Here is a 27,883-nt window from a genome sequence, read left to right on the forward strand (position 1 = left end):
CGGTTCAAATTTGGAATGTGGGGTTAGTATATGACCGCTAACAACCGTGCCAGAATTGGTCCATATCGGTCAATAATTATATATAGCCTCCATATAAGCCGTTCTCCAGATTTGACCTCCAGAGCCTCTTGGAGGAGCATGATTCATCCGATCCGGTTAAAACTTGGAACGTGGTGTTAGTATATGGCCGCTAACAACCATTCCAAAATTGGTCCATATCGGTCTATAGTTATATATAGCCGATCCCCACACAAAAATTGGTCCATATCGGTTCATAAACATAGCTGCCACTCGAGTCAAAAATAATCTACCAAAATTTTATTTCTATAGAACATTTTGTCAAAATTTTATTCCAAAGAAAATTTTTTTTAAATTTTATTTTTATAGAAAATTTTGTTAAAATTTCAATTTCTATAGAAAATTTTGTCAAAACTTTATTTCTATCGAAAATTTTGTCAAAACTTTATTTCTGTCGAAAATTTTGTCAAAATTGTATTTCTATAGAAAATTTTGTCAAAATTTTTCTATAGAAAATTTTGTCAATCTGAATTATATGTAATACGTGTTTAATCGGTCTTTTTTTATTTAATATATCCCAGCAAAAAACTTGAGGAATTTTCATCGGGTTTGTAAAGGAGCTTAGATCTTGGCAGTACTTACAGTGGTGAGGAATTCATTAGTGAATTTTACAAGAAATTCTTCTTTTATGAATCCTATTTTGCGCTTACATGAGTGCTGATCGTTATATGCGAAGAAGGCAGTGATTGAAAGAGCTCGTGAAACTAGTGAAAATGGGTAAGGAAAACATGTGTCGTCCGAAGCGCATTTTCCTTCCTAAATCGAAGTAATGAAATACTTTCTTATTTCAATATTTTTATTTTTTATTTTTATAACTCATAAGAAAATAGGCCTCAGTTTCGGCGATCACCTCTTCATTGCAGCCAAATTTTTTCCCTTTTGACGTCTGAGAACAAGAAAAAGTCGCTGGGGCCCAATTCATGAATTTTTGCCATCGTTCTCAATGACTTGTGGCACGGTGCGTTGTCTTGGTGGAACAACACTTTTTTGTTCTTCATATGGGGCCGTTTTGCGGCGATTTCGACCTTCAAACGCGTCCACTGCGTTAACCGTCCTCCGTTCTCATTACATCACGCTTGAATTTTGCATACCAATCAATTATTGTTGATTTCCCTGGGGCAGAGTCCGGAAACTCATTATCAAGACAAGTTTTTGCTAGTTGCAGTATTTTATCAAAACACGAAATTCCTTTTTTTTCATTTTTTTCACAATAACAAAAGTTGCTTCGCAAAAGACGCTCTATCACACAAACTAATTGACTTACAGACGTCAAATTTTGACACGAATCATTTGAAGGTTGGTACTATATAAAAATAATGTGCATTTAATACTAGCGACGCCATCTATGTGTCAGACCAGGGACTTATCAGCCAACCTGTTATAACACCATTCGCTTTGTTTTTGCTTTCCCCATTTACCAATGACGCAATGCTCACAAAGTTTATATATTACTTATCAAATAAATAAATGCTCCTATGTATTAAAGCAACAAACACTCGCGGTAACGACCTATCCACTCGACATTCACACTGTAACTAAACTCACAACGCTCAATTTTATCCGTCGTCCAATCCTCCGCAAAAATATGAAATTATTACTCACTTACTTTAGTGCAACTAAGTAAATGAAATTGGATGCACTAAACGACTTCGTGTCTGAAATAATGTGCGAGCACTGACAAAATGTTGGCTTTGGCAAAAGCATACTTTAGTGCAACTTGGTAAGCGAGTGTGGTTGCACTAAATAGTCCCTCGCTTACTTAATTTGTCAAAATCAGCGCTTGTTTAATATTCTTTCTAGAATTTTTTCTTTCCAAGTTTTATGCTTCATGACGATAAAATAAAATACATACATGAAAATGTATGACGATAAAATATATACATGAGACTGTGTTGAATTTGGCGCCGAATAAACTGCGCCGAAAATTACTGCTTATAGTATACAGTGATCTTTTGTACTGCTTCCAAATTTATGAATATTTTTTGCTGGGATACGCGGTGTTAGGAGGTTTTAAGATACCTTGCCATCGGCAAGCGTTACCGCAAACCAAGTAATTCGATTGTGGATGGCAGTGTTTAGAAGAAGTTTCTACGCAATTCATGGTGGAGGGTACATAAGCTTCGGCCTGGCCGAACTTACGGCCTTATATACTTGCTTTTAGCCTGAATTCGCACTTAAAATTTTAAGTACGCAAATACTAAGTTATACCCATATTAAGTAAAAAGTGTGCCTATTTGTGTAATTCAAGTACTTACAGTTTGAATTAAACTGGTTTTGGATTAAAACAAGAAAATTGTTAATTAATATGCCAGTGAGAGTTAGCTAATGGAAGCACAAAATAGAGTTTTGTTCTACTCGATGCTCTCATCGATTTTCAACCCCCAAAAACTGTTTTGCTTGTTATAGTAGTCGCTTGTATTTTAACTTTGTCATTCCGTTTGTAACACATCGAAATATTGCTCTAAGACCCCATAAAGTATATATTCTGGGTCGTGGTGAAATTCTGAGTCGATCTAATCATGTCCGTGCGTCCGTCCGTCAAGCTAACTTCCGAACGAAACAAGCTATCGACTTGAAACTTGGCACAAGTAGTTATTATTGATGTAGGTCGGATGATATTGCAAATGGGCCATATCGGTCCACTTTTACGTATAGCCCCCATATAAGCGGACCCTCAGATTTGGCTTGCGGAGCCTCTAAGAGAAGCATATTTCATCCAATCCGTCTGAAATTTTGTACATGGTGTTGGTATATGGTCTCTAACAACCATGCAAAAATTGGTCCACATCGGTCCATAATTATATATAGCCCCCATATAAACCGATCCCCAGATTTGGCTTGCGGAGCCTCTTGGAGGAGCAAAATTCATCCGATCCGGTTCAAATTTGGAACGTGGTGTTAGTATATGGCCGCTAACAACCATTGCAAAATTGGTCCATATCGATCTATAGTTATATATAGCCGATCCCCAATCACACAAAAATTGGTCCATATCGGTTCATAATCATGGTTGCCACTCGAGCCAAAAATAATCTACCAAAACTTTATTTCTATAGAAAATTTTGTCAAAATTTTATTTCTATAGAAAATTTTGTCAAAAATTTATTTCGTTTTGTTATTGTTGGTTTTGTTCTTTAAGCATTGTTGTTGTTTTTTATTTCAGCTTAAAACCATACATTGACTAAACTACAAGAGTAGCTTAACCAACAGAGGAAAAGAATGTTTGTCAAATTTATTTGGGCAAAGCCCTATAGACTGCAAGATGGTTGGATGGACGCACGTTTCGGAATTACCACATTCCTCATCAGCATCCTCTACTTGCAGCAAAACTATCAACCAATTATCAGAATAAATTCAGGCAGTTTATTAAACCCAACAAAAACCACACTTGAACCCTCCGAAAAAAGGTTTTACATTGATAGCCGGCTTATGCCGAAATAAATTCGAAACAAACATATCTCTTTTCCTATGCCACTGTCAAATCATCGATTTGAATTCAGCGTGCCTCCTCTTCTTTTTCATTTGTTTTGTTTTGTTATTGTTGGTTTTGTTCTTTAAGCATTGTTGTTGTTTTTTATTTCAGCTTAAAACCATACATTGACTAAACTACAAGAGTAGCTTAACCAACAGAGGAAAAGAATGTTTGTCAAATTTATTTGGGCAAAGCCCTATAGACTGCAAGATGGTTGGATGGACGCACGTTTCGGAATTACCACATTCCTCATCAGCATCCTCTACTTGCAGCAAAACTATCACTATCAGATAATTGGTTGATAGTTTTGCTGCAAGTAGAGGATGCTGATGAGGAATGTGGTAATTCCGAAACGTGCGTCCATCCAACCATCTTGCAGTCTATAGGGCTTTGCCCAAATAAATTTGACAAACATTCTTTTCCTCTGTTGGTTAAGCTACTCTTGTAGTTTAGTCAATGTATGGTTTTAAGCTGAAATAAAAAACAACAACAATGCTTAAAGAACAAAACCAACAATAACAAAACAAAACAAATGAAAAAGAAGAGGAGGCACGCTCAAGATAAACCCAGCCATGTGAATTCAAATCGATGATTTGACAGTGGCATAGGAAAAGAGATATGTTTGTTTCGAATTTATTTCGGCATAAGCCGGCTATCAATGTAAAACCTTTTTTCGGAGGGTTCAAGTGTGGTTTATGTTGGGTTTAATAAACTGCCTGAATTTATTCTGATAATTGGTTGATAGTTTTGCTGCAAGTAGAGGATGCTGATGAGGAATGTGGTAATTCCGAAACGTGCGTCCATCCAACCATCTTGCAGTCTATAGGGCTTTGCCCAAATAAATTTGACAAACATTCTTTTCCTCTGTTGGTTAAGCTACTCTTGTAGTTTAGTCAATGTATGGTTTTAAGCTGAAATAAAAAACAACAACAAAAATTTATTTCTATAGAAAATTTTGTCAAACTAAATTATATACGTATTTAATCGGTCTTTTTATACCCATCACCATAGAATGGTGACGGGGGTATAATAAGTTTGTCATTCCGTTTGTAACATATCGAAATATCGATTTCCGACTATATAAAGTATATATATTCTTGATCAGGGAGAAATTCTAAGACGATATAACGATGTCCGTCTGTCTGTCTGTCTGTCTGTCTGTTGTAATCACGCTACAGTCTTCAATAGTGAAGCAATCGTGCTGAAATTTTGCACAAACTCGTCTTTTGTCTGCAGGCAGGGCTTATTGGTCCAGGTCTTGGGCTTATAGAAATCGAAGTTTTTATCCAATTTGCCTGAAATTTGAAATCTAGAGGTATTTTATGACCATAAAGAGGTGTGCCAAAGATGGTGAGTATCAGTCCATGTTTTGGTATAGCCCCCATATAGACCGATCTCCCGATTTTACTTCTTAGGCTTATAGAATAGTTTTTATTCAACTTACCTGAAATTGGAAATCTAGATGTATTGTAGGACCACAAATACGTGTGCCAAAAATTGTGAGTATCGGTCCATATTTTGGTATAGCCCCCAATAGACCGATCTCCCGATTTTACTTCTTGGGCTTATAGAAACCGCAGTTTTTATTCAATTTACCTGAAATTGGAAATCTAGAGGTATTGTTGGACCAGAAATACGGGTGCCAAAAATTGTGAGTATCGGTCCATGTTTTGGTATGGTCCCCATATAAAACGACCTCCCGATTTTAGGTCTTGGGCTTATAGAAACCGTAGTTTTTATCCAATTTGTCTCAAATTGGAAATCTAAAGGTATTTTAGGACCATAAAGAGGTGTGCAGAAAATGGTGAGTATCGGTCCATATTTTGGTATAGCCCCCATATAGACCTATTTCCCAATTTTACTTCTTGGGCTTCTAGAATCCGAAGTTTTTATCCTATTTGCCTGAAATTGGAAATCTAGAGGTATTTTCGGGTCATAAAGAGGTGTGCCGAAAACGGTGAGTATCGGTCCATATTTTAGTATAGCCCCCATAAGAACGATCTCCCGATTTAACTCCTTGGGTTTCTAGAAACCGTAGTTCTTATCTGATTTGCCTGAAATTGTAAATATTCTGGTATTTTAGGCTCACAAAAACGTGTATCGGATTAAGTTTTTATCGGTCCATTTGGTAATGCCTCCATATAGACCGACTTCACTTCTTGAGGGTGTAGAAGGTGCACTGATCATGAAAATTGCTTGAAACTCAATGTAAAATTTCCAGATTTTACTTCTACAGATTTAAGATTTCAAATCAAGACGTTATTTTATAATTTTCTTGCACACTTACAAGAGATGTTAATGATTCCTCTAAAACTCAAACAAAAATGGTTCTTATAAATCCAGAATCTGATATAGTCCTCATAGGTGAAATCTTTAAATTTATCTTCGGGAAGTGTCCTCAAGCCCTCCTGAAATTTCAAAGAAAACCCTAATATTTGGTTCATGGTGGTGGGTTTTTAAGATTCGGACCGGCCGAACTTATTTCTGTATATACTTGTTTAATTTAATATATACCACGTATGGACTTACATATAATTTAGAAGACGGTGTTAGGAGATTTTAAGATACCTTGCCATCGGCAAGCGTTACCCCAACCCAAGTAATACGATTGTGGATGGCAGTGTTTAGAAGAAGTTTCTACACAATCCATGGTGGAGGGTACATAAGCTTCGGCCTGGCCGAACTTACGGCCGTATATACTTGTTTTAGTATTATTGTGTGCTTGGACCCCAAGTGACAGTGAAGTTGCTTTATAAATTATGAATAAAAAAAGTTGGGGCAGCATACAAATATTTAAAAGGTAAGTAAAATTAAAGTCGTCACATCATTTTGTAGAAATAATCGTTATAATTATTTTATGTTTTGAAATATGTTTTAAATAGGGAATAATACTTCTTATTTTACAATGGAAATCCATGCGGAAATTTGTGAAAATATGACGACGCGGCTCCTCCAAAAGTTCAACAAACGAAACATCAGAAGTCATCAAATTGACAATTTCGTTCCCTAAGCGTTAAAGGAGCACTTGAAAAGAGCGTCAATGGATTTGGCCGACATATGTGATAAGTAGAGGAAAACTTACAATTCAAAGCGACGAGGCAAACAAAGACAAAAGTTGAATTCCTCTGAGTTTTTGGCTTCCTCGTCCAAATTTTCTCCATACTAGAACTGCTGAGTTGGTAAATAAAAATACATAAATATATATTTTTATATTATTTTGTATATATTTATTTTTATTAATAACATGCATTTTGTACTTGAATCACTAGACATTTAATTTTTAATAAAGCAACTAAAAGCAGTTCCACATTTTTCCCAGCAAAAAAATTGGGAGTTGTTAATTACTTTAACTACACAGGAAGTTATTTTAATCCAATGTTTTTTAACTCGTTTTTTTCATATTTTAATGGGTAATTTTTGTTTTGTTTTTCAAATAGGTTAAAAAGAATTAATATAATGGTACAAATTACTCTAATTTTTTAAAATATTCCAGGTCAAACGTTTCAGACAAGCATTGGAATGCATTAAAAATTATTATGAAAATATAACAAAATTTTTTAATTCACATTCAAAACACTGAATTTGGATCACACCTTAAGAAGTGATGCAAATTCAGTGCAACAGTTGTTGAAGTGGTGGACATCCGCCCTATGACAAGTTCATATTACACTCCCATACCCAAAAAGAAATTTTTCACTAATTTTTTGGCGAAGCGTTTTGCAGCATTGTTAATATATCTATGGATTTATGACAAAACCCCATAAGTCTAAAAACTTAATATTACAGGAGAGCGAAAATACACCTTTAAGGGGTCACAAAAACTTCTGTAGAAAAGATCTGGAAAATGTTTAATATTTATGTGATAGACCTTTTCGATAGCTTATTTTTAGACTATTCCACAACCACCTACCACCCTCCGATTCAGAGAAAATTAGGAATTACCGACTTATGTTGTTTCGTCATATGGTATTTTATTTTAAAAAATAACATATCTTTATTAGTGGTGTTTAGTCGCATTGAATCATATTCTGACTAAAAACAACACAACTGAAGTTAAATATGCCTCTATTTTTTTGGTGTTTTGTAAACACCATGGCTCGAAATATGTTGTTTTGAAAAAGAAAAATTGGCCAATTACACAAACTTTAAGTCGACTTATGTTGTTTTGTCAAAAGTATCATACAAGTATTTCGATTTTATTTTACAACATAGGATGAGATATGTTGCTTCGTCAAAATTAAACTTAAAAAAATAGCGACTTATGTTGTTTTCATCATTATAAATATATCTCCCTGTCTAGGGCAGATATTGAAAAATCTGTAAACACAGAAAGATGCGCCTTCAAAAACTACACACAACATAAATTTTTGAGAAATTGTCCTATCTCGACATATGGGGTTTTGTCATAAGTCCACAGATATCTGAATGCGTATTAGAGATAAAAGGTTCTATGAAGTCAAACAAGAGAGCTTAAAAAATAAAACAAAGCCAAAGCTTCAATCCAATCCATCACACGTGACATGAATATTTAGGGGAAATGTTATAGAAATCTATTTTTATTTATTTACTATTTTTTTCGTTCAGACATAGAACATGGTTGGGTTAGGTTAGGTATAGTGGCAGCCTGATCTTTCAGCCTCACTTCGACTATTCAGCCCATTGTGATACCACAGTGGTGAACTTCTCGCTTATCACTGAGTGTTGTGCGATTCTGTTTTAAGCTCAATGATAAGGAACATCATTTTTATAGCCGAGTCCGAAAGGCGTTATCCCACTTCATTACTGAATATGCTACATTTGCTTTAATTGATATATGTTTTAATTCCAACATTAATTAATTTTAATTGAAACTATGGCAGTGAGAGTTTGCTGTGTCCAGTTTCGGAAGTAAAAGTTTCTCAGCGGTGGTTTATACAAAAAGTAAAAGAAATAAACTAAATAACTAACTCAGCGAATTATATGTTCACGTGTTCACCTCTGTTTGTATTGTAAAAAAGGGAAATTTTAATCTGTGTACATAATAAAATACAGAGACAATTTTTTTGGCACATGCGCTCTACGCTGGTGGTTATCTTTTGCTCACAATGTTACAAAACCATAAATAACATTCAGGAGAACATTGTCTCAAAATTCTATTTCATTCAGAGTTAGATAGTGTTCCTGTGATATACTACACGAAAGAATTTGAAACTGCAAAGGATAAAATCAAAAATATATATTTTTTTTTGATTTTTAATATGCCTCGGCCATTGAGGGCAATGCTTTCCATTGCTGTCATATTGTTGGCAGTGATGGCATCTATCATCCAGGCAAAACACTTGCCCAATCATGTGGAATTTCCCGAATACAATGAACGCTTCTTTGATGACGTTAAAGCACTCATCAAAAGACACTTGAAGGAGGGCTCCACCGAGGAGGTAAGGATACGTGTTATCGCTACAGAACTATAAGTTCCATATGTTTCATTGTAGATAAGCCATTTACATTTTGTAAGTGATAGAAAAGAAAACGATGGCAGTATACGTTCAGTTTATGGGAATCCCATGGGGGACATGCAGGTACCAACACCAGTGCTAGTAGAAAATTGGCCAACAGTTAGCCACCGTTTTGGACAAATTAGCGCTGTTGCTATAGATCCTGAAGGGAATCCAGTAATATTCCATCGCGCTGACAGATACTGGGATGCAAAGTGAGTCACCAACTCAAGTCTCATATCTTCCATATGTTCAAATTGAAAATCGCTTGTGTTTTTGTAGCACCTTCAATGAAAGCCACATCTACCACATGATGGAGAATGGACCGATCAAGGAAAAAACCATTTATACATTGGACCCAAAAATGGGGGCTATCAAATATGGATGGGGTGAAGATTTCTTTTATATGCCACATGGAATGACTATAGATACTCATGGGAATTATTGGCTAACAGATGTGGCTATGCATCAAGCTTTCAAGGTTAGTATTCGACACACATGCTTGGGTTTGAATTAAAAGCATGTGTACTTTCAGTTCAAGCCAAATGGGGAGAAACCGCTGTTGGTAATAGGAAAACGCTTTAGACCCGGCACATCAGTAAAGCATCTATGCAAACCGACTTCGATTGCTGTCGCCACTACAGGAGAGGTAAGTTACAAGAACTATCCACAAATAAAATAATATCTAAAAATGGGTTTCGCACCGAAACTTCATATTGCAAAAATATATGTGAAGCCATGCATATTACCAAAACACGGACATTGTACCCACCTTAAACTATAGTAGCCTCGCGATATTTGGCACTGAAAGATCGATTTTAATGCACTAATTTTACGTTGGTTAGGTATGAATCGTTTTTCGTAAGTTCCTTTTTATAATTAACACAAATTAAGGAACGAATAGAAATATCGGGTTTACGATTGGCCGTTTGGCCATTGCAAATGGGATTTAACGGAATATTAAAGAAATATTGAAATAAAAATTAAATGTTTTCATTAATTTTTTAATCGAAAAAACGACTCACATGATTGATATTATCATTTCCGTGATCAGTTAATTGGATCAATTACTTTTGTAATGATAAAAAAAATAAACCAATTCGACAAAGTCTGCTACTACATACTTATATAGGATTTCTTTTCGACTTCTTGTTGTAACCTTTGTAAAATCTGCTACCGACATTTAATGTTGGCTAAACCCTATCGATTTTTGACGAATGTCGAGAGTGAACACGCAGAGAAGGAATATGATCACCTCAAACATGTTTCAAGAGCAAAATGATATTTTTGTATGGTGACCATGTAACATGTCTGTCACTAAAAAGTTATTTTCTCGTCAAATATAACCTGCTTGTCGAAATCAGATACATGATTTGCGAGAAAATAACATGGTTGCGAAAACCATGTTACATGGTCACCACCCAAAAATAACACTTTGCTCTTAAAACATGTTTGAGGTGATCATATTCCTTCTCTGGGTGAATTAAGAAGGAAATATCCCAGCATAAAAAGCGTCGCCAAAAAAGTACTGAAAATGTTCTTTTTGGATCCGGAAGTGGTGCAAAATTGGCGCAGAAGCGATGAATTTAACATGGACTTGTTATAAGATGGATGTCCACCATTTTAACAGCCGTTGCACTGAATTCGCATCACTTCTTAAGGTGTGATTAGAATTCAGTGTTTTGTATGTAAACAAAAAAATGTTGTGATATTTTGCCAAATAAATTATTTTTATAATTTTTTATGACTTAATGCATTTTAACGCTTGTGTGAAACGTTTGTCTTCAAATATTTTAAAAAACTTGCAATTTTAAACTATGTTATTTAAAAGAAAAAAAGTTAAAATTACGCATTAAAATATGAAAAAAATCGAGTTATAAAAAATTGAATTAAAAGATCTTCCGGTGTAGTTAAAATGAAGAACACCCTTGGGAGGACATTTTTGGAAGTGCTTTTAAAGTCGTGCCTTTAGAAGAATTTCCAAATTTTTTTTGCTGGGATGCTTCAACTATTTCTATGGTAACTCTCAGTGTCTATTTAGATGACATCATACATTTTTAAAAGTATTTTAGAATATATACATATATTGTGAATATTAATGTTAAAACTACCCGCACCTAAATTATTAAAAAAATGTTTAGTTAAATAAAAGATTTACAGCCGTATTCACAAAAAGTTAATCGAAAACAAGTAAGTAAAGTAGAAAGTCGGGCGGGGCCGACTATATCATACCCTAAACCACCCTTACTGAATTAGTAATCATAAGCATTTGTGGGGTAACATTGATATAGGTCTGGGAGATAAACCGCAATTGCATATTTAAGAAAATTAAGGGGTATATGTTTATGGGTGCTTTGTCTCAATCTGACTATAGCTCATAGTCAGTGTTGCCAGGGCAAATATTCGGTTTACCATACAAGGACAAAAAAAAGTCCCTACTTTCCCATACATTCCCAAACAATTTCCCCACAATATTTTTCGTTAAATTTATTTTCGTTCAATTTAAACAAATTTTACAAAAGAAAAATGGTTCTAAGTTCTTTATTATCTTAAAACATGAAAATGCAATGTATATAACCTAGAAAATAAATTTGTATTACCACCACGGTTGCCACAGTTGGTACAATTCTACCAAAAATAGCAATTTTTTTGTTAAATTTCTATAGAAATAAAAATTTGGAAAAAGTTTCTATAAACAATTTTTTTTGAGAAATTTTTCTATAGAAATAAAACTATGATAATAAATTCTATAGAAATAACATTTTGAGACAATATTCCATAGAAATAAAATTTTGAGAAAATTTTTATAGAAATAATATTTTGAAAAAAATTGCTATAGAAATACAATTTTGACAAAATTTTCTATAGAATTAAAATGTTGACAAAATTTTCTACAGAAATAAAGTTTTGACAAAAATTTCTATAGAAATATTTGTTTGGTAGATTTGTGATAATTTGTGGTAATCTTCAAATTTTGTTGGATTTTTTTTTAGCACGAGTGGTAACTGTTGTTTCCACACATTGTTAGAAATCAAGCCTTGCCGGTTGAGTGAAAATGTCCCTACATTGTGGCCCTACGTCCTACAAGACGCTAAATATTATAAAAAAAGCTACATATAGGGAATTTCCCCTACTTCTAGCAACACTGCTATAGTTGATATTGCACCTACGGGGTTAGTGTGGGTAATAAATCCAAATTTGTAAAAATCGAGAAATATTCTTATTCAAAAGCGCCACGGGTACGTGAAAATACGAACGACTAGTGCATCAAAATTTGAAATTTGAGTAACATGGGTTAATAAATAAGAGTATTAAATATGGCCAAATTTGGGAAAACCGAGCGATGCATATATATGGAAGCTATATGAAAATCTGAACCAATTTGCATAATATTTTGCGGGTTTGATTAATACCACAACAGGTTACCTTGTGCAAAATTTGAGTAAGATCAGTTAAGAAATGAGGCCTCTATGGTCAAACATAAGGTTAGTAGATGCAATTTTTTCAAATTCGGGCAATATATGGGAGCTATATCTACATCTGAACCGATTTCGATGAACTTTTGCACATACCGTTAGTACTATAGAGGACTGGATCTAGCCAACTTTGAGTAAGATCGGTTAATAAATAAGGGTTCTATGGCCAAATTTGGGAAAATCGGGCTATACATATATATGGGAGCTATAGCTAAATCTGAACCCACTAAAAGTAGTAAGTAGAGGTCTGCACAATTCCATTTGTAAATGAAGAGTACACGTGTACTTGCTACATGAGTACATCTATTTGAGAGAGTCGCAAAACAATTGGTACACATTTTGATGAACACCAAAAGCCACGAGTAACTTCTTGTTGCTACTCTGATGTCTTCACTACCAACAAACACATATTCCTCTTTCTCTCTTATTGAAGTGTACTCAGAGTGATCACGTCGAGTATGTTGCGAGAACAAAACTTCATAGAGTACTCCATGTACCACGTGCAGTTTCAGAAATACAAAAAACAGTTACTCTCCATAATATATGTTTTCAAATTCGGGCAATACATATATGGGAGCTATATCTACATCTGAACCGATTTCGATGAAATTTTGCACATACCGTTAGTACTATGGAGGACTGCATCTAGCCAACTTTGAGTAAGATCGGTTAATAAATAAGGGTTCTATGGCCAAATTTGGGAAAATCGGGCTATACATATATATGGGAGCTATAGCTAAATCTGAACCGATTTCCATGATTTTTTGCACATATAGTTAGTGCTATAGAAGATTACATTTGGCCAACCTTGGTTACGATCGGTTGATAAATAAGGGTTTTATGGCCAAATTTAGAAAAATCGGGCGGTACATATATATGGGAGTTATAGCTAAATCTGAACCGATTTCCATGATTATTTTGCACATACAGTTTGTGCTATAGAAGATTACATTTAGCCAACTTTCAGTAAGATCGGTTGATAAATAAGGGTTTTATGGCCAAATTTAGAAAAATCGGACGGTACACTGAAAAAACAGTGAACCCACCAGGAAGAACATTTTTGGTTAATTTTAGAAAATTTTGAATATTTTTAGAAAATTTTAACTAAACAGTATTACAAACGCTGACATGTCGCCGATATCACAAAAATAAGTAAATATTTTTCGACAAATGCAAGAAAATTTATTAGGCATAATTAATTTTTTTCACTTGTCAAAGAAAATTTTGTAGTTTGAAGGAAAAACTTGGAGTTAAAAAATGCAAGAATGTCTTTAGTGACATATGAAGTTCATGATGAACGCATTTTTGGTAAAATTTACAAATTTAAAGAAATAATGAACTATCTTGTGGGAAGCGCGAATTTAGTAAATCTTTTTTCTTAATTTGAGGATAATTTTTTCCCGTTTTTTAGTTCATTTAACTAACTTACGCAAAAAATTATTAGAGTAAATGAAACTTTCTCCAAACATAATAATTCCATGAACTAAAATAAAGTTAAATTGGCTTTAGTGAAATAGAGAGTTCATTTTTTTTGAGTGTACATATATATGGGAGCTATAGCTAAATATGAACCGATTTCGATGATTTTTTTGCTCATATAGTAAGTGCTATAGAAGATTACATTTAGCCAACTTCGAGTAAGATCGGTTGATAAATAAGGGTTTTGTGGCCACATTTGGGAAAATCGGGCGAAACATATAAAGAGCTATATCTAAATCTGAACCGATTTGGATGAAATTTTATGGACTTGAAGGGCGATGAAAAAGATTATTTTTTGCCAAATTTGGTGACCATCCGTTTGTAAAAAAGCGCAACGGGGTCTAAAATCAATATTTCTGGTAAGCACATTTTTTGGCCGATCAAACTTATTATACCCTGACCACTATGTGGGTTAGGGTATAAATAACATTCATAAACGATTAATAGCTTACCAATCCTCTAATAAGTCTCTTGGTAAGTTGCAAACATTTATTGTAAGATGTACGCTTTTTTAACCCTTTAATAAAATTGTAAATGCTATTTTTCGACAATGCCAACCAATTTTTCACTACCATGAAATTATAAGATTATTAAAAAACCATGATTACTATATTAGTGCTATCAATGATTAATGAATGCATATTTGTGTAAAAGGCTTATAAAATAAGAAGAGTGTGATCGCTATCACTGATTTAAACTGCAATTTAAAGTTTTTTATGAAAAAGGCCGTTAATAAATAAATAATTTTTGTAAAGGATAAAGAGCACATTTGAATGAATAAATCTCTTTAACTATCAAAAATGTGAATTACACTAACATAGTTTACACTGCAAATGTACATTTGATGAGAAGTGACTTTTCTTATGTATTTTGAATTCTGCTGAATACACACAAATTTCAATCACGAAAATCGCGGATCAATCACCCATTTGATTGAAAACCAATTCGATTTTCACTTAAAAATTTAATTGAATTTTGTCACGGAATCAATTAATTGTGTGATTGAATCAATTAAAAAGTGATTGGTTTTTGACATAAAATTGAATCAATTAAAATTTTAATTAATTTCGCGACAAAACTCAATCAACTATTTGATTGATTCAATTAAATTATTAATTGATATTAACAATAAATCAATCAAAAAATGTATATATTGCGCCCCCAAAATCTTATTTAGTTTTATTTTAAATAAAAGAAAATATGCGTTTCTTATAAAAAATTCTTCAATATTTTATTTCTCTGAATTATGCTATAGACTAAAGAATTTGATTTTTGCTATTTGTGTGTTTTGTTTTAACATAACTTAGACATACAATTATGATCAATGACATCTAAAGGGTTAAAAAAAATAAACTATATAAATCATTATCTTCCTCATCATATTAACGATGTCAGCATGTTCCTTTCTAATATTCTAGATGCGCCTGGATTTCCAATAAATCAGCAGCGTTAGCTTACACCCGGCTGATTTATTAGTTTTTCTGAAAGTAAACAAAATGTTTCGAATTTAATTTTGTTCAATTAAAAGTTAATTTTGCCAAACATTACCTGCATAGAATATCAAGTTCAATTCTTAGCTACAGGTTGCAGATTTATAATCTTCTTTTGGAGTTATAGTCTTTTAGCATAAAAATGTGTATTGAAATCGTCTATTAAAATTTGAACCAATCAAAGACAAAAATAATAGCAAAACAATGTACTATTTGGGATTATAGTAATGATACTTTGCAAATTCTGGAGATAGAAAGAAATATAAATGGAAAAAACATTTTTTTATTATTTTCGTATATTTTTCATATTTTTAAATCCAAAAGAAAGAACTTTTTTACCATTACATAATTCAGCTCATTAGTTTATATATCAGATATACTGCTCTCTACTTGGGTTCAAACTGAAAAAGGCAGGTAAAACAAAAATGCAAATTAATGCCAACGCTACTTCGCAATTTCAAGGTGAATCTTCCAACAAACCCATGGTTTTAAGAAAACTAGGAGTGAACAAATTTATAATGTTAAAAGATCAATACGGTACCCACCTTTTGATTGCAAACATATTCTTATATTCTTATATGTGTGACAAAATGATGGAGTTGATGGGATTGTTTGGTCAATTTCACGTAATAAAATTACTCACTAAAAGAAATGAATAAAAAATATATTAGTTTGGTCCGTTTAATGTAAACAGGCTTCAACGGTATTCGCATTTCACAATTGATTACCTTCCATTGTTTTCCATTTGTACAATACCACAAAACACAAACTTAGGTAATTTCAAATGCGTTCTACATATTTATTTAGGTCTATGGATATACAAAATCCTTACAGACTAGCTCGTAAACTAAAAGTAGTAAGTAGAGGTCTGCACAATTCCATTTGTAAATGAAGAGTACACGTGTACTTGCTACATGAGTACATCTATTTGAGAGAGTCGCAAAACAATTGGTACACATTTTGATGAACACCAAAAGCCACGAGTAACTTCTTGTTGCCACTCTGATGTCTTCACTACCAACAAACACATATTCCTCTTTCTCTCTTATTGAAGTGTACTCAGAGTGATCACGTCGAGTATGTTGCGAGAACAAAACTTCATAGAGTACTCCATGTACCACGTGCAGTTTCAGAAATACAAAAAACAGTTACTCTCCATAATATGTTTTCGGTTTGTTATAAAGAACGGCAAATGTTAAGGTAAGTGTGTGACATACATAAATATATGATATATGTGACATAAATACATATCTATGATTAATAACAATGGAAAATTTGTCTTCGTACATAACTGAGAAATACTTATGGTACAACATTGTTACATTGTTGGACGTGTTTTCAAGTTGCTCCAATTAAAATTAAAATTTCATTGTGAATATCTCGCTTAACTTGTGCTAAAACCGGTGCTTAACGTGATCTAAAGCTTTTGCATTCTGTTCGACATATTTTCGTTTGAGCTGTTTTGTGTTGAAAGCTGTATTTTTATAAAGTTTTATAAAACTGCAAACCATCGAAAGCAATACAAATATTTCAGTTTTTGTTGTTGTTTCGAGGTTTCTGTAAACAAAGAGAAAAGGCGCTTTGACCTGTGAGTACACAAATTAGAAACGTCAGCTTACTCCTCACTCAATAGTGTTGGCCAGCGAAACGTCATTCCACTGTTCTCCTTCTGTTTTGATTGATAAAAGCTCATTTCAAAAGTTTTTCTGTGGTTGTTGATCAGGCTAAGTACTAATCACTGGTTGTTGAAATAGCTAAGTACTGAATTTGCTAACCTAAACTCAACTCTGATTTTGTATATGCCTAGAAGTATACTTTGGATTTTACGTATTAAATTTCACATTTAATTTCAAGTCTGAATCATATATTTATTCATTGCGAAATTGTTGGAAATATATTTGCATCCACATTCTTGTCTTTGACATATTAAGAAAAATTGAAAAATGGCTTGCCCTATACCATCGTGTCGTATCACTAAATTGGATGAACAAATGATTTCGTGCTGGATTTGTTCAACAAGTTACCATTCAAAATGTGCGCAATTAGCAGCACGCACAATTGACAACTTACGTGAAGATAAGGGTCTGCGGTGGTGCCATTAATTCGAATAACTTCTCACACTGGTCCACCTTGGAATGACAGTAAATTACGTAACTTGAAGAATAGAAAGAATAAACTTTATAAAAAGTATAAAAAATCTGGATCTGTGACTGACTATGCAAACTACTCAATTGCTCGTTCAGAATACAACCTGTGGAATAAACAATCCTATAACAATTATTTATCGAAAATTAAAAATGAACTGAAGCTTAATCCAAAGTCATTTTACAGATTTGTTAATTCTAAACGTCAATCAAATGTGTATCCAAGAACCCTTCACTATGGTGCTGTTGAAGGGGATGATAATGAATCTATATGTAATTTGTTTTCAAAGTTTTTTGCAACAACTTACTGCCATAAGGATTTCAAGCAATCTGATGCGTACCCATATAAGATACAGGAATACTCGACATTCACTACTCCATTTATTTCTCCTGATATTGTGATGAGTTATATGGAAAAGATAAAATGTTCATATCGCCCGGGCCCTGATGGGATTCCCAGTAACATCCTCAAATATTGTGCTCATTCTCTTTCGACTGCTCTGTCATTTCTGTTTAATGAATCTTTGCGCACAGGTCACTTTCCTACGTTGTGGAAGAATTCATTTATCATTCCGCTATTTAAAAATGGAAGCAAGTCAGATATTACGAATTATAGAGGCATTGCTAAATTAAGTGCTATTCCAAAACTGTTGGAGAAAATTATTTCTGATAGTTTGAATCATCAAGTCTCCTCTCTTCTATCGCCTAAACAACACGGCTTCCGTAAATCTTGTTCGACCATAACAAATATCTTGGAATTGACTACAATGGTTAATGAAGGCTTTAGAGATCGTTTACAGACTGATGTCATTTATACTGATTTTAGTAAGGCGTTTGACAAAGTAAACCATTCACTTTTACTGTACAAACTGCATCGCATGGGCTTCAGTGAATTAATGGTATCCTGGTTTGAAAGTTATCTAAAGAATCGTACACAATTTGTAGTATTTGATAACATTATTTCAAAATCAATACATGTGCCTTCTGGTGTTCCACAAGGCAGTCATCTTGGCCCTCTATTGTTCTGCCTATTTATAAATGACCTTCCATCAGCCATTAAATATGGTTACACTCTCATGTATGCTGACGATGTTAAAATTATAAAGGTTATTCGGAATAGTGATGACCAATCCTTACTCCAATCTGATCTGAATAGCATGTACAGATGGTGCTCATCAAATATGATGGAACTGAACATAAGGAAATGCAAGCATATCTCTTTTTATAGATTAAATTATATCGACACGAATTATAACTTGAATGGCACAACGCTTGAAACTGTTGAATCCTTTAAAGATCTTGGAATACTTTTGGATCGCATGCTAAATTTTAGATCTCACATTTCTATGACTGTAAATAAGGCCTATGGATCATTTGGATTTGTCAAGCGCTGGAGTAAGGAATTTTCTGACCCATTTGTTACAAGAAGGTTAGGTTAGGTTATGTGGCAGCCCGATGTATCAGGCTCACTTAGACTATTCAGTCCATTGTGATACCACAGTGGTGAACTTCTCTCTTATCACTGAGTGCTGCCCGATTCCATGTTAAGCTCAATGACAAGGGACCTCCTTTTTATAGCCGAGTCCGAACGGCGTTCCACATTCCAGTGAAACCACTTAGAGAAGCTTTGAAACCCTCAGAAATGTCACCTGCATTACTGAGGTGGGATAATCCACCGCTGAAAAACTTTTTGGTGTTCGGTCGTAGCAGGAATCGAACCCACTACCTTGTGTATGCAAGGCGGGCATGCTAACCATTGCACCACGGTGGCTCCCTTGTTACAAGAAACTTATATACTTCACTTGTGCGTCCTATCCTGGAATATGGATCTGTAATTTGGGACCCACAGTACCAAATTCATTGCAATCGTATTGAATCTGTTCAGAAACAATTTTTACTGTTTTGTTTACGTCGGAATAACTGGACACCTCAAACCTTGCCGTCTTACAAAGAAAGACTATCGCTCATCAAATTACCTACACTGAAAAGTAGACGTACCATGCTGAATATCTGTTTTATGGTTGATTTAATTAACGGAAGATTTAAATCTGACTTCCTTATTAACAGCATATCATTCAATGTACCCTTTAGACCTACCCGCAACTTTGAACTGCTCCACATTGAATACTTTCGAACGAACTTTGAAAACAACGATCCACTTCGCCGTCTTTGTAAAGAATTCAATAAATTTTATTATTATCTTGATTTGTCAGAAGAGAAATACAATGTAAAGAAAAAGATAACATTATTATTAAATACTTGATATATTAACAAACAATATGTATATAATGTAATATATTACTGTTAGTCTGTAAGGGTTTAATCCATAGATGAAAATAAAAAAAAAAAAAAAAAAAAACGTGAAGTGAAGAGAATCCATGTTGTACTTTTGCTCAAGTACTTCCATTTTTATTGTTCCTTTTTTTCGGAATACATATTGCTTCGGATAAGTACTTGGTGGTATTTGACAAGCAAGTGTTCTCCTCACTTCACTACTTGCGCTCTGAGAGAAAGACAGTGTATGTACTATATTCGACAGCGAATTGCATACATGTAATGAAAAGTTATTCGATGCAGACCTCTAGTACTTCATTAAATTTTTTCAAAGACATTGATAAGTCTAAATTAAGTTTAGGATTTACAGCATTATATTCAAATAGCGAACGCGTAATGGGCTCATTTATGGAATAGTTTGTAGTATGAGTAGAGATATAAAAAGTTTCTTCATATCTAAGAATATGAATAGATACCTTAAATTTTATAAGACTTAAAAGAAAAGAAGAATCTATTAAACCAGACACTAGCTTAAATATAAATAAAACAGAACAACGAGACCGATTATTGACCAATGTATCCAGATGAATAAGTTTGCACCGAGATTCATATGAAGGTAAAGGTGATTGAAAATTAAGAGAATCAAGACAAGCCTTCATAAATTTCTTTTGAATTCTTTCAATATATATATATATATATATATATATATATATATATATATATATATATATATATATATATATATATATATATATATATATATATATATATATATATATATATATATATATATATATATATATATATATATATATATATATATATATATATATATAAATATATGTTGTTGCACACTTTATTTATTTCAACCCTTTGCTATGATTTGTTTTTGCGTTCAAAACATTTATGCTCACATTTCGAACACAGCAGACAGAATGTCGCCAATCACGTTTTTCAATTTACGCGAAAAACAAAAACCCAACCGTTCGTTACGAGTTACTTCCACAGACTGATCTCTCCACCATACGTTGTTGAATAAATACCCATTCTCTTGTTCTCTTTTCGCTCTTTCCATCGCTCAAAATTATTCAATTTCAATCACAAAGGTGATTGGATCAATCACATGTGTAATTGGAAACGGAAAAAAATTTCAATCACGTTTGTAATTGAAAATTGTTTCCGAATTGATTAACAAATTGATTGAATCAATTAATATTTCAATTGGAAACGTAACAAATATCAATAATTTTTTAATTGGGTTTTAATCGGATTTGATTGAATAATTAATTGAATCAATTAACATATTAATTGAATCCGTTTCCAAATTCAATTGTTTAATTGACAAAATTTCGGTGATAATTTTTAATATATATATATATATATATATATATATATATATATATATATATATATATATATATATATATATATATATATATATATATATATATATATATATATATATATATATATATATATATATATATATATATATATATATATATATATATATATATATATATATATATATATATATATATCCCCCATATAAACCGACCCCCAGATTTGGTTTACGGAGCCTCTTAGAGGAGCAAAGTTCATGCGATTCAGCTGAAATTTTGTACATTGTGTTGGAGTCCCCAGCCCAACTATTTGTTCTTTATTCCAAGTATGTCTCAAAAATTTTATGAACTAAATGACAGTAACATTTCAATGACATATAAATTAGTTCAATTCTAACTAAAACAGAAAAAGTTTTTCGTACACTTCTCAAAAATAGTAAGAATGAACTACAGCGTTGTTAAAATGGGAATGATGTGGCGCTTAAATTCTTTCTTTATTTTTAGTTAATTTTTTCTTTTCGAGAAAGATTCATTTCGTAACTGGTAATTAAAAATCCAAAAAAGTAGGAAAATTTTCGTCAAGTTAAAGAATCTCAAAATTTGGAATACAATTTAGTTAAATTTTCTCATGATATAGTTAATTTTTCCCATAATGTAGTTTACTTTTGCTCTGTGTATTTGTATTTTTCACAATTTAGCCCCCATATTTCACTTCCGGCTCTCTACTTACCGTGCAAAAATTCACATCTGTTCAAATAATTACGAACCGACTCCCCTATACATACCGGTCAAGAACTGAATTATATGAGTATTTAATCGCCTTTTTATACCCACCACCATAGAATGGTGACCGGGATATAATAAGTTTGTCTTTCTGTTTATAACACATCGAAATATCGATTTCCGACTATATAAAGTATATATATTCTTGATCAGAGAGAAATTCTAAGACGATATAACCATGCCCGTCTGTCTGGCTGTTGTAATCACGCTACATTCTTCCATAATGATGCTATCGTGCTGAAGATCAAGTTCGATGATGGGCTATCGGTCCAGATTTTGATATAGCCACCATACAAACCAACCCCCCGATTTTGGGTCTTTAGTGTCTATAAACCCAATTTTTATCCGATTTGCCAGAATTTCGAAATCTATAGGTATTTTGGGTGCATAAATAAGTGTGACGAATATGGTGTGATTCGGTTGACGATTTGGGGCTTCTAGACACCGCACTTTTTATCCAATTTGCCTGAAATTCGATATTTTGCGATACTTTGAGTTCGTAAATAGGTGTGGTGGATATGGTGTGATTCGCCCCACATTTGCATATTTCCGCCTATCTCCCGACTTGTCCGACTTGCCTGAAATTCAAAATCTATAGGTAATTTAAGTCCACATATAATTGGGCCGAATATGTTTTGTTGTGTATTGGTTCATGGTTTGTTATAACCTCCCGATTTCCCGATTTAACTTCTTGGGCTTCTCATACTGCAATTTCTATTCTATTTGCCTGACATTCAAAACTTAGAGGTATTGCAGATTTGTAAATAGGTGTATCGAGTATCGAGTGGTGTGGATCGGTCCATGTTTTAGTATAGTCCCCCAATTTCCATGTATAAATGTTTACTTGGCAGAGTATCTGTCATCAAATCCACCTGAAATTGTATATATTTTCAAGTAACCCGACGAAGAGTTTCCAAAGGAAACAATTATATTATTTCATTCATGGTAGTGGGTATTTAAGATTAAGTTGTAATGTATTTTGGTGTTCTGATTGAAAGCCTATATATCAGTTTATGAACCAATATGACCAATTGTTTGCCCGATTATTCAAATGCATATATCGACATCAAGGGAGTGTAATGTACGTTAGCTAAAATGTGTTCATATCAAAGCCAGCGTTACCGTTGTGCCACTTTAGTGGCAAATTTGCCACTTTTTTTGGGCGCAGCCACTTTTGTACCACTAAATGTGATACTTTTTACAATTTTGTGCCACATTTCAAATAATTTGTGCTACTTTTTCAAAAGTTTAAATTTTAAGGGAAGTTATCACTATAAAGAGATGTGTTATTCAGAAAATGAATATTGCGCACCAACGATAAACAGCTATCGCCCGTTAATTCTTATTATATGTCAACAGTTATGATTCAATTTAGTTTGGTAAAGCGTAATTTGAATATGTCACATTTATTGCAGCATTAAATATCGTTTCTATGACAACTATGAAAATGTTTGTATTCCGACCGCAAGGAATAATTGATGGTGGATACCATCGAACCTCAGTTAAAAAAATGCAATCTCTCTTTGAGACTGATTGTTCCACTTCGACAAAGTATTGCTGGAAAAGGGACAGTATTGCAGTATTAATTCACTACACAAACTTTTTGTTTGTTTTAAATCACGAAATTCGCGGATTCAATAATGTTTTTAATTGTAATGTCTTCAATCACGAAAATGATAGTATCAATCCCCCATTTTGATTGAAAACCAACACGATTTTTAATTAAAAATGTAATTGACTTTTGTCACGAAATCAATTAATTGTGTGATTGAATCAATTAAAACAGTGATTGGTTTTCGTACAAACAATATATTTCGGCATAAGCCGGCTATCGTAAACCTTTTTTCGGAAGGTTCAAGGGTGGTTCACTTTGGGTTTACTGAACTGCCAGAATTTATTTTGATAATTGGTTGATAGTTTTGCTGCAAGTAGAGGATGCTGATGAGGAATATGGTAATTCCGAAACGTGCGTCCATGCAATCATCTTGCAGTCTATAGGGCTTTGACCAAATAAATTTGACAAACATTATTTTCCTCTGTTTTTTAAGCTACACTTGTAGTTTAGTCAATGCATGGTTTTAAGCTGAAATCAAAAACAACAATAATGATTGAAGAATAAACCAACAATAATAAATGTAGTCAACGCTACTTCGCAACTTGAAGGTGAATCTTCCAACGTACCCATACCGCTCTTGGTTTTAAGAAAACTAGGAGTAAAAAAAATACAATTTTAAAAGATTAGTACTACTTATACTTAGTAGTACTTATACTAGATGATTTTTTATTTAAATGATGGATTGTGTGTCATTTTTCGGTCGTTTTTCTTCCAGCTGGTCTTATTACATACGTTAGCGTATCATATACACCCTCAAAAAAATCGCTTCTGTAACATATATCCCAAACAAGCATATATATATTTTCAGGATTGGTCCTGAAAATATATATGCTTGTTTATATTGTTCAAAATTATTATGTTTCACCTTAGGCTCATACTGTTAGAAAAAAATTTTAATGAAATTTTTTTTGTGTGGATATATTTTAAAAGCGCCAATTGGATACTTCCATTATTTTACTAGCAGCATACTCTCTAGGTCTCTCTTTCTAAACACATATATGTTTATAGGCTATTTCTAAATTAATATATGTTTGTATCTAAGCATATTATATTTACAAACATTTTATTTCCCAAACATAATATGTTCTAACATATTAACATATATGACCCAAATATGTAATGTTAGTTTATGAACATTATATTTTTGCACTTAAAAATATTATGTTAAAAAATTAGAGTTCCAAACATATTATTTTTGCACCGAAAAATATGAAAAACAGTCTTTTTCGTCCGTGTTTACGACCATGAAGAGAATTTTTATACCCATCACCATAGAATGGTGACGGGGGTATAATAAGTTTGTCATTCCGTTTGTAACACATCGAAATATCGATTTCCGACTATATAAAGTATATATATTCTTGATCAGGGAGAAATTCTAAGACGATATAACGATGTCCGTCTGTCTGTTTGTTGTAATCACGCTACAGTCTTCAATAGTGAAGCAATCGTGCTGAAATTTTGCACAAACTCGTCTTTTGTCTGCAGGCAGGTCAAGTTCGAAGATGGGCTATATTGTTCCAGGTTTTGGTATAGTCCCCATATAAACCGACCTCCCGATTTGGGGTCTTGGGCTTATAGAAATCTAAGTTTTTATCCAATTTGCTTAAAAAAAACTTAAAAAAAAAATATTCATATAATCTCATGTGTAGAAAATTTTATTTATGCATAGGTATGTATACAATATTTTTATAATATTAAATTGAGCCGACGGGCTTTTTGGGCAGCAAATAAATTCAATGACTTCTTCAGTCGGCACATTTATTCGGCGATGAACCGACATTAATGCCAATCCTTTGAGTCTACTCTCGCTAGTCGAATTTCTAAGATGCGTCTTTAATCTCTTCATTGTTGAAAATGAACGTTCGGATGAGCACGTAGTAACTGCAGGGATGGAAAATACAGTACTATAGTACTTTTTTCAAAACGTTTTCACCCCGGTCAGTACCGTAGTACCCCCGCGAATGATTTAGTACCTTTTGTGTATACATTTTTGAGTCGATATCAGATTTATGGTACAATAGCTTTGACAAAATATTTTAATATTTTGAGAAAGTCTTTATCAACCTTATTTGCTAATAGTCTTTTACAAATATGGCAAAACAGACATGTTCATGTGGGAAGAAAATCTCGATTTTGTAAAAGACATAGTCAATCGATTTTTTATTTCGGTAGAAAATGTCAAAATTTTATTTCTATATCGAATTTTTGCAAAATTTTATTTTTATAGAAAATTTTGTCAAAATTTTATTTCAATTGAAAATTTTGTAAAAATTTTATTTCTATAGGAAATTTTTGCAAAATTATATTTCTATAGAAAAAATTTTGCAAAATATTTTTTCTATAGAAAATTTTTGCAAAATTTTATTTATATAGAAAATTTTGTCAAAATTTTACTTTCTTTAAAATTCAGTCTCTTGACAATAATTTTCCAGTGAAATTTTCCGCTCAAAAAATACCATTTTTGTACTTTCTTAAAAATTGTATTTTCCATCCCTGAGTAACTGGCAAAGTGACCAACATTTTTAAAAGAATGTGCACGTTTGGAAATATCTCTTTATTGCTTCCATCGCTGAATTATGCAGGTTTTGCGCCATTTCATTTACACATGTGTGTTTGGCTGTTTTGTTGTTGTTGCTATGGCCAAACATAGTAAGTCATGTTCACAAAAAGAACAACAAACCCACATAAAAAGCAGAAATGCATTTTCCAAAAATGAAATTTGTGGTGCGAGAACAAAAACAAGTTGTTTTTTTTCGACCGTCGTTTGACGGGCTTTTCAACTAATATTCTATGATTTGTGCAAGTTTTATAGGTAAGCGTTTTTCAAAATAAAACCTCCAGCTTTTCTTCAACATATTTTTCTATGCAGCTAAAAATATATATTTATTTATATAAAAATATTCATTCATTTCGGGGGGGTTTGATCCCCCTCACCCCCCCTGAATACGGCCTTGGATAGAGGCCATATACTAACACCATGTACCAAATTTCAGCCAGATCGGATGAAATATGCTTCTCTTAGAGGCTCCGCAAGCCAAATCTGGGGGTTAGTTTATATGGGGGCTAACGTAAAAGTGAACCGATATGGCCCATTTGCACTACCATCCGACCTACGTCAATAACAACTACTTTTGCCAAGTTTCAAGTCGATAGCTTGTTTCGTTCGGAAGTTAGCGTGATTTCAACAGACAGACAGGCTAGGTCGACTCAGAATTTCATCACGACCCAGAATATATATATACTTTATGGGGTCTTAGAGCAATATTTCGATGTGTTACAAACTGAATGACAAAGTTAATATAGCCCACACCTTATGGTGGAGGGTATAAAAACCTTTTGTACATTCCGTTCGTGAGTATTTAAATGTAAATTTTGAGAAGATAATTTTTACGAGATACCCAGGAAGAAGTCAATAAGTATTGAAAGGTTGAATACTTTAAAATAAAAAAAATTAACTAATTGCAATATGATACAAAAAAAATAACATTTTGTCAAATTGTAGAACATATATTATTTTTCTGTTGTTTAAGAAAATTTCTTATTTTGAAGGAAAAAAAATTGGATTTAAAAATTATTAAAATGACTTTAGCGCGATGCCAAGTTCAAGGAAGACACAATTTAAGCAAAATAAAACTCGCTTATTTTGAACGAATATGAACTATTTTGGGCTAATTTTGAATTTTTTAAAATTGTGTACTTCATTTGTATAAAACTTTTTTTCTCATTTTTAGTTTTAAAAACAATAATTTAATAAAAAAATCTCAAATTTTGGAAAATTTAACTAAAATCAAGTAATTTTCATGAACTATATTAAAGACAAATGGGTTACAGAAATTTTCGTGGTCTTTTTCCTGAGGGTAGATACTTTAGTTCCAAAAATTATGATGTCGTTCGACTACACTCAACAAAGTTTGTTGAACATAAAGATTTTGAACTTCACTTAGGTATTTTAAAATAAATATAATTTTATGTAGTAATTCAATGTTAAATCTAGGTTGCAAATTAGCGACACATATCTCGAATTTTTGTGACATATTAAACTTTGCGTACAAAAATTATTGACCAAATATGAAAGATTATGCAAACTTACTTCTAAGACACCCAATATTTTTTTAATATATTTCAGTTCTATAATATCCGAAGCTCCTAAAGGCTGTTATTCCTCACACAGAAAAATATATCACCAAAATATTTCCAATTAAAAATTTGAAACGTAATCAATTAAAAAATTAACTGATATTTCAGATATTAG

The 27,883-nt window shown here is 32.8% G+C and overlaps 1 protein-coding gene and 1 long non-coding RNA gene across 2 annotated transcripts; one reads left to right on the plus strand and one right to left on the minus strand.

Moving 5' to 3' along the window:
* Positions 1-27,883, plus strand: Pal2 (Peptidyl-alpha-hydroxyglycine-alpha-amidating lyase 2). Its single transcript, XM_075310352.1, has 6 exons — positions 1-22; positions 8,696-8,967; positions 9,022-9,239; positions 9,307-9,505; positions 9,560-9,673; positions 27,758-27,883. The coding sequence occupies exons 1-6, from the start codon at positions 16-18 to the stop codon at positions 27,779-27,781; spliced, it is 834 nt and encodes a 277-aa protein (XP_075166467.1). The 5' UTR covers positions 1-15; the 3' UTR covers positions 27,782-27,883.
* Positions 15,185-15,704, minus strand: LOC142238656 (uncharacterized). The gene is made up of 2 exons (XR_012722782.1): positions 15,528-15,704; positions 15,185-15,460 (listed from the first exon to the last, which is right to left on the minus strand). It is a non-coding gene; the product is annotated as an uncharacterized LOC142238656 (long non-coding RNA).

This window comes from Haematobia irritans, chromosome 5 (assembly GCF_050003625.1).
Source record: "Haematobia irritans isolate KBUSLIRL chromosome 5, ASM5000362v1, whole genome shotgun sequence".
Taxonomy (NCBI): Eukaryota; Metazoa; Arthropoda; class Insecta; order Diptera; family Muscidae; genus Haematobia; species Haematobia irritans.

Coding starts and splice junctions, on each gene's coding strand:
- Pal2 (XM_075310352.1), top strand. Junction 9,506..9,559: donor CTATGCATCAAGCTTTCAAG/GTTAGTATTCGA, acceptor GTGTACTTTCAG/TTCAAGCCAAATGGGGAGAA. Junction 9,674..27,757: donor CTGTCGCCACTACAGGAGAG/GTAAGTTACAAG, acceptor AATATATTTCAG/TTCTATAATATCCGAAGCTC.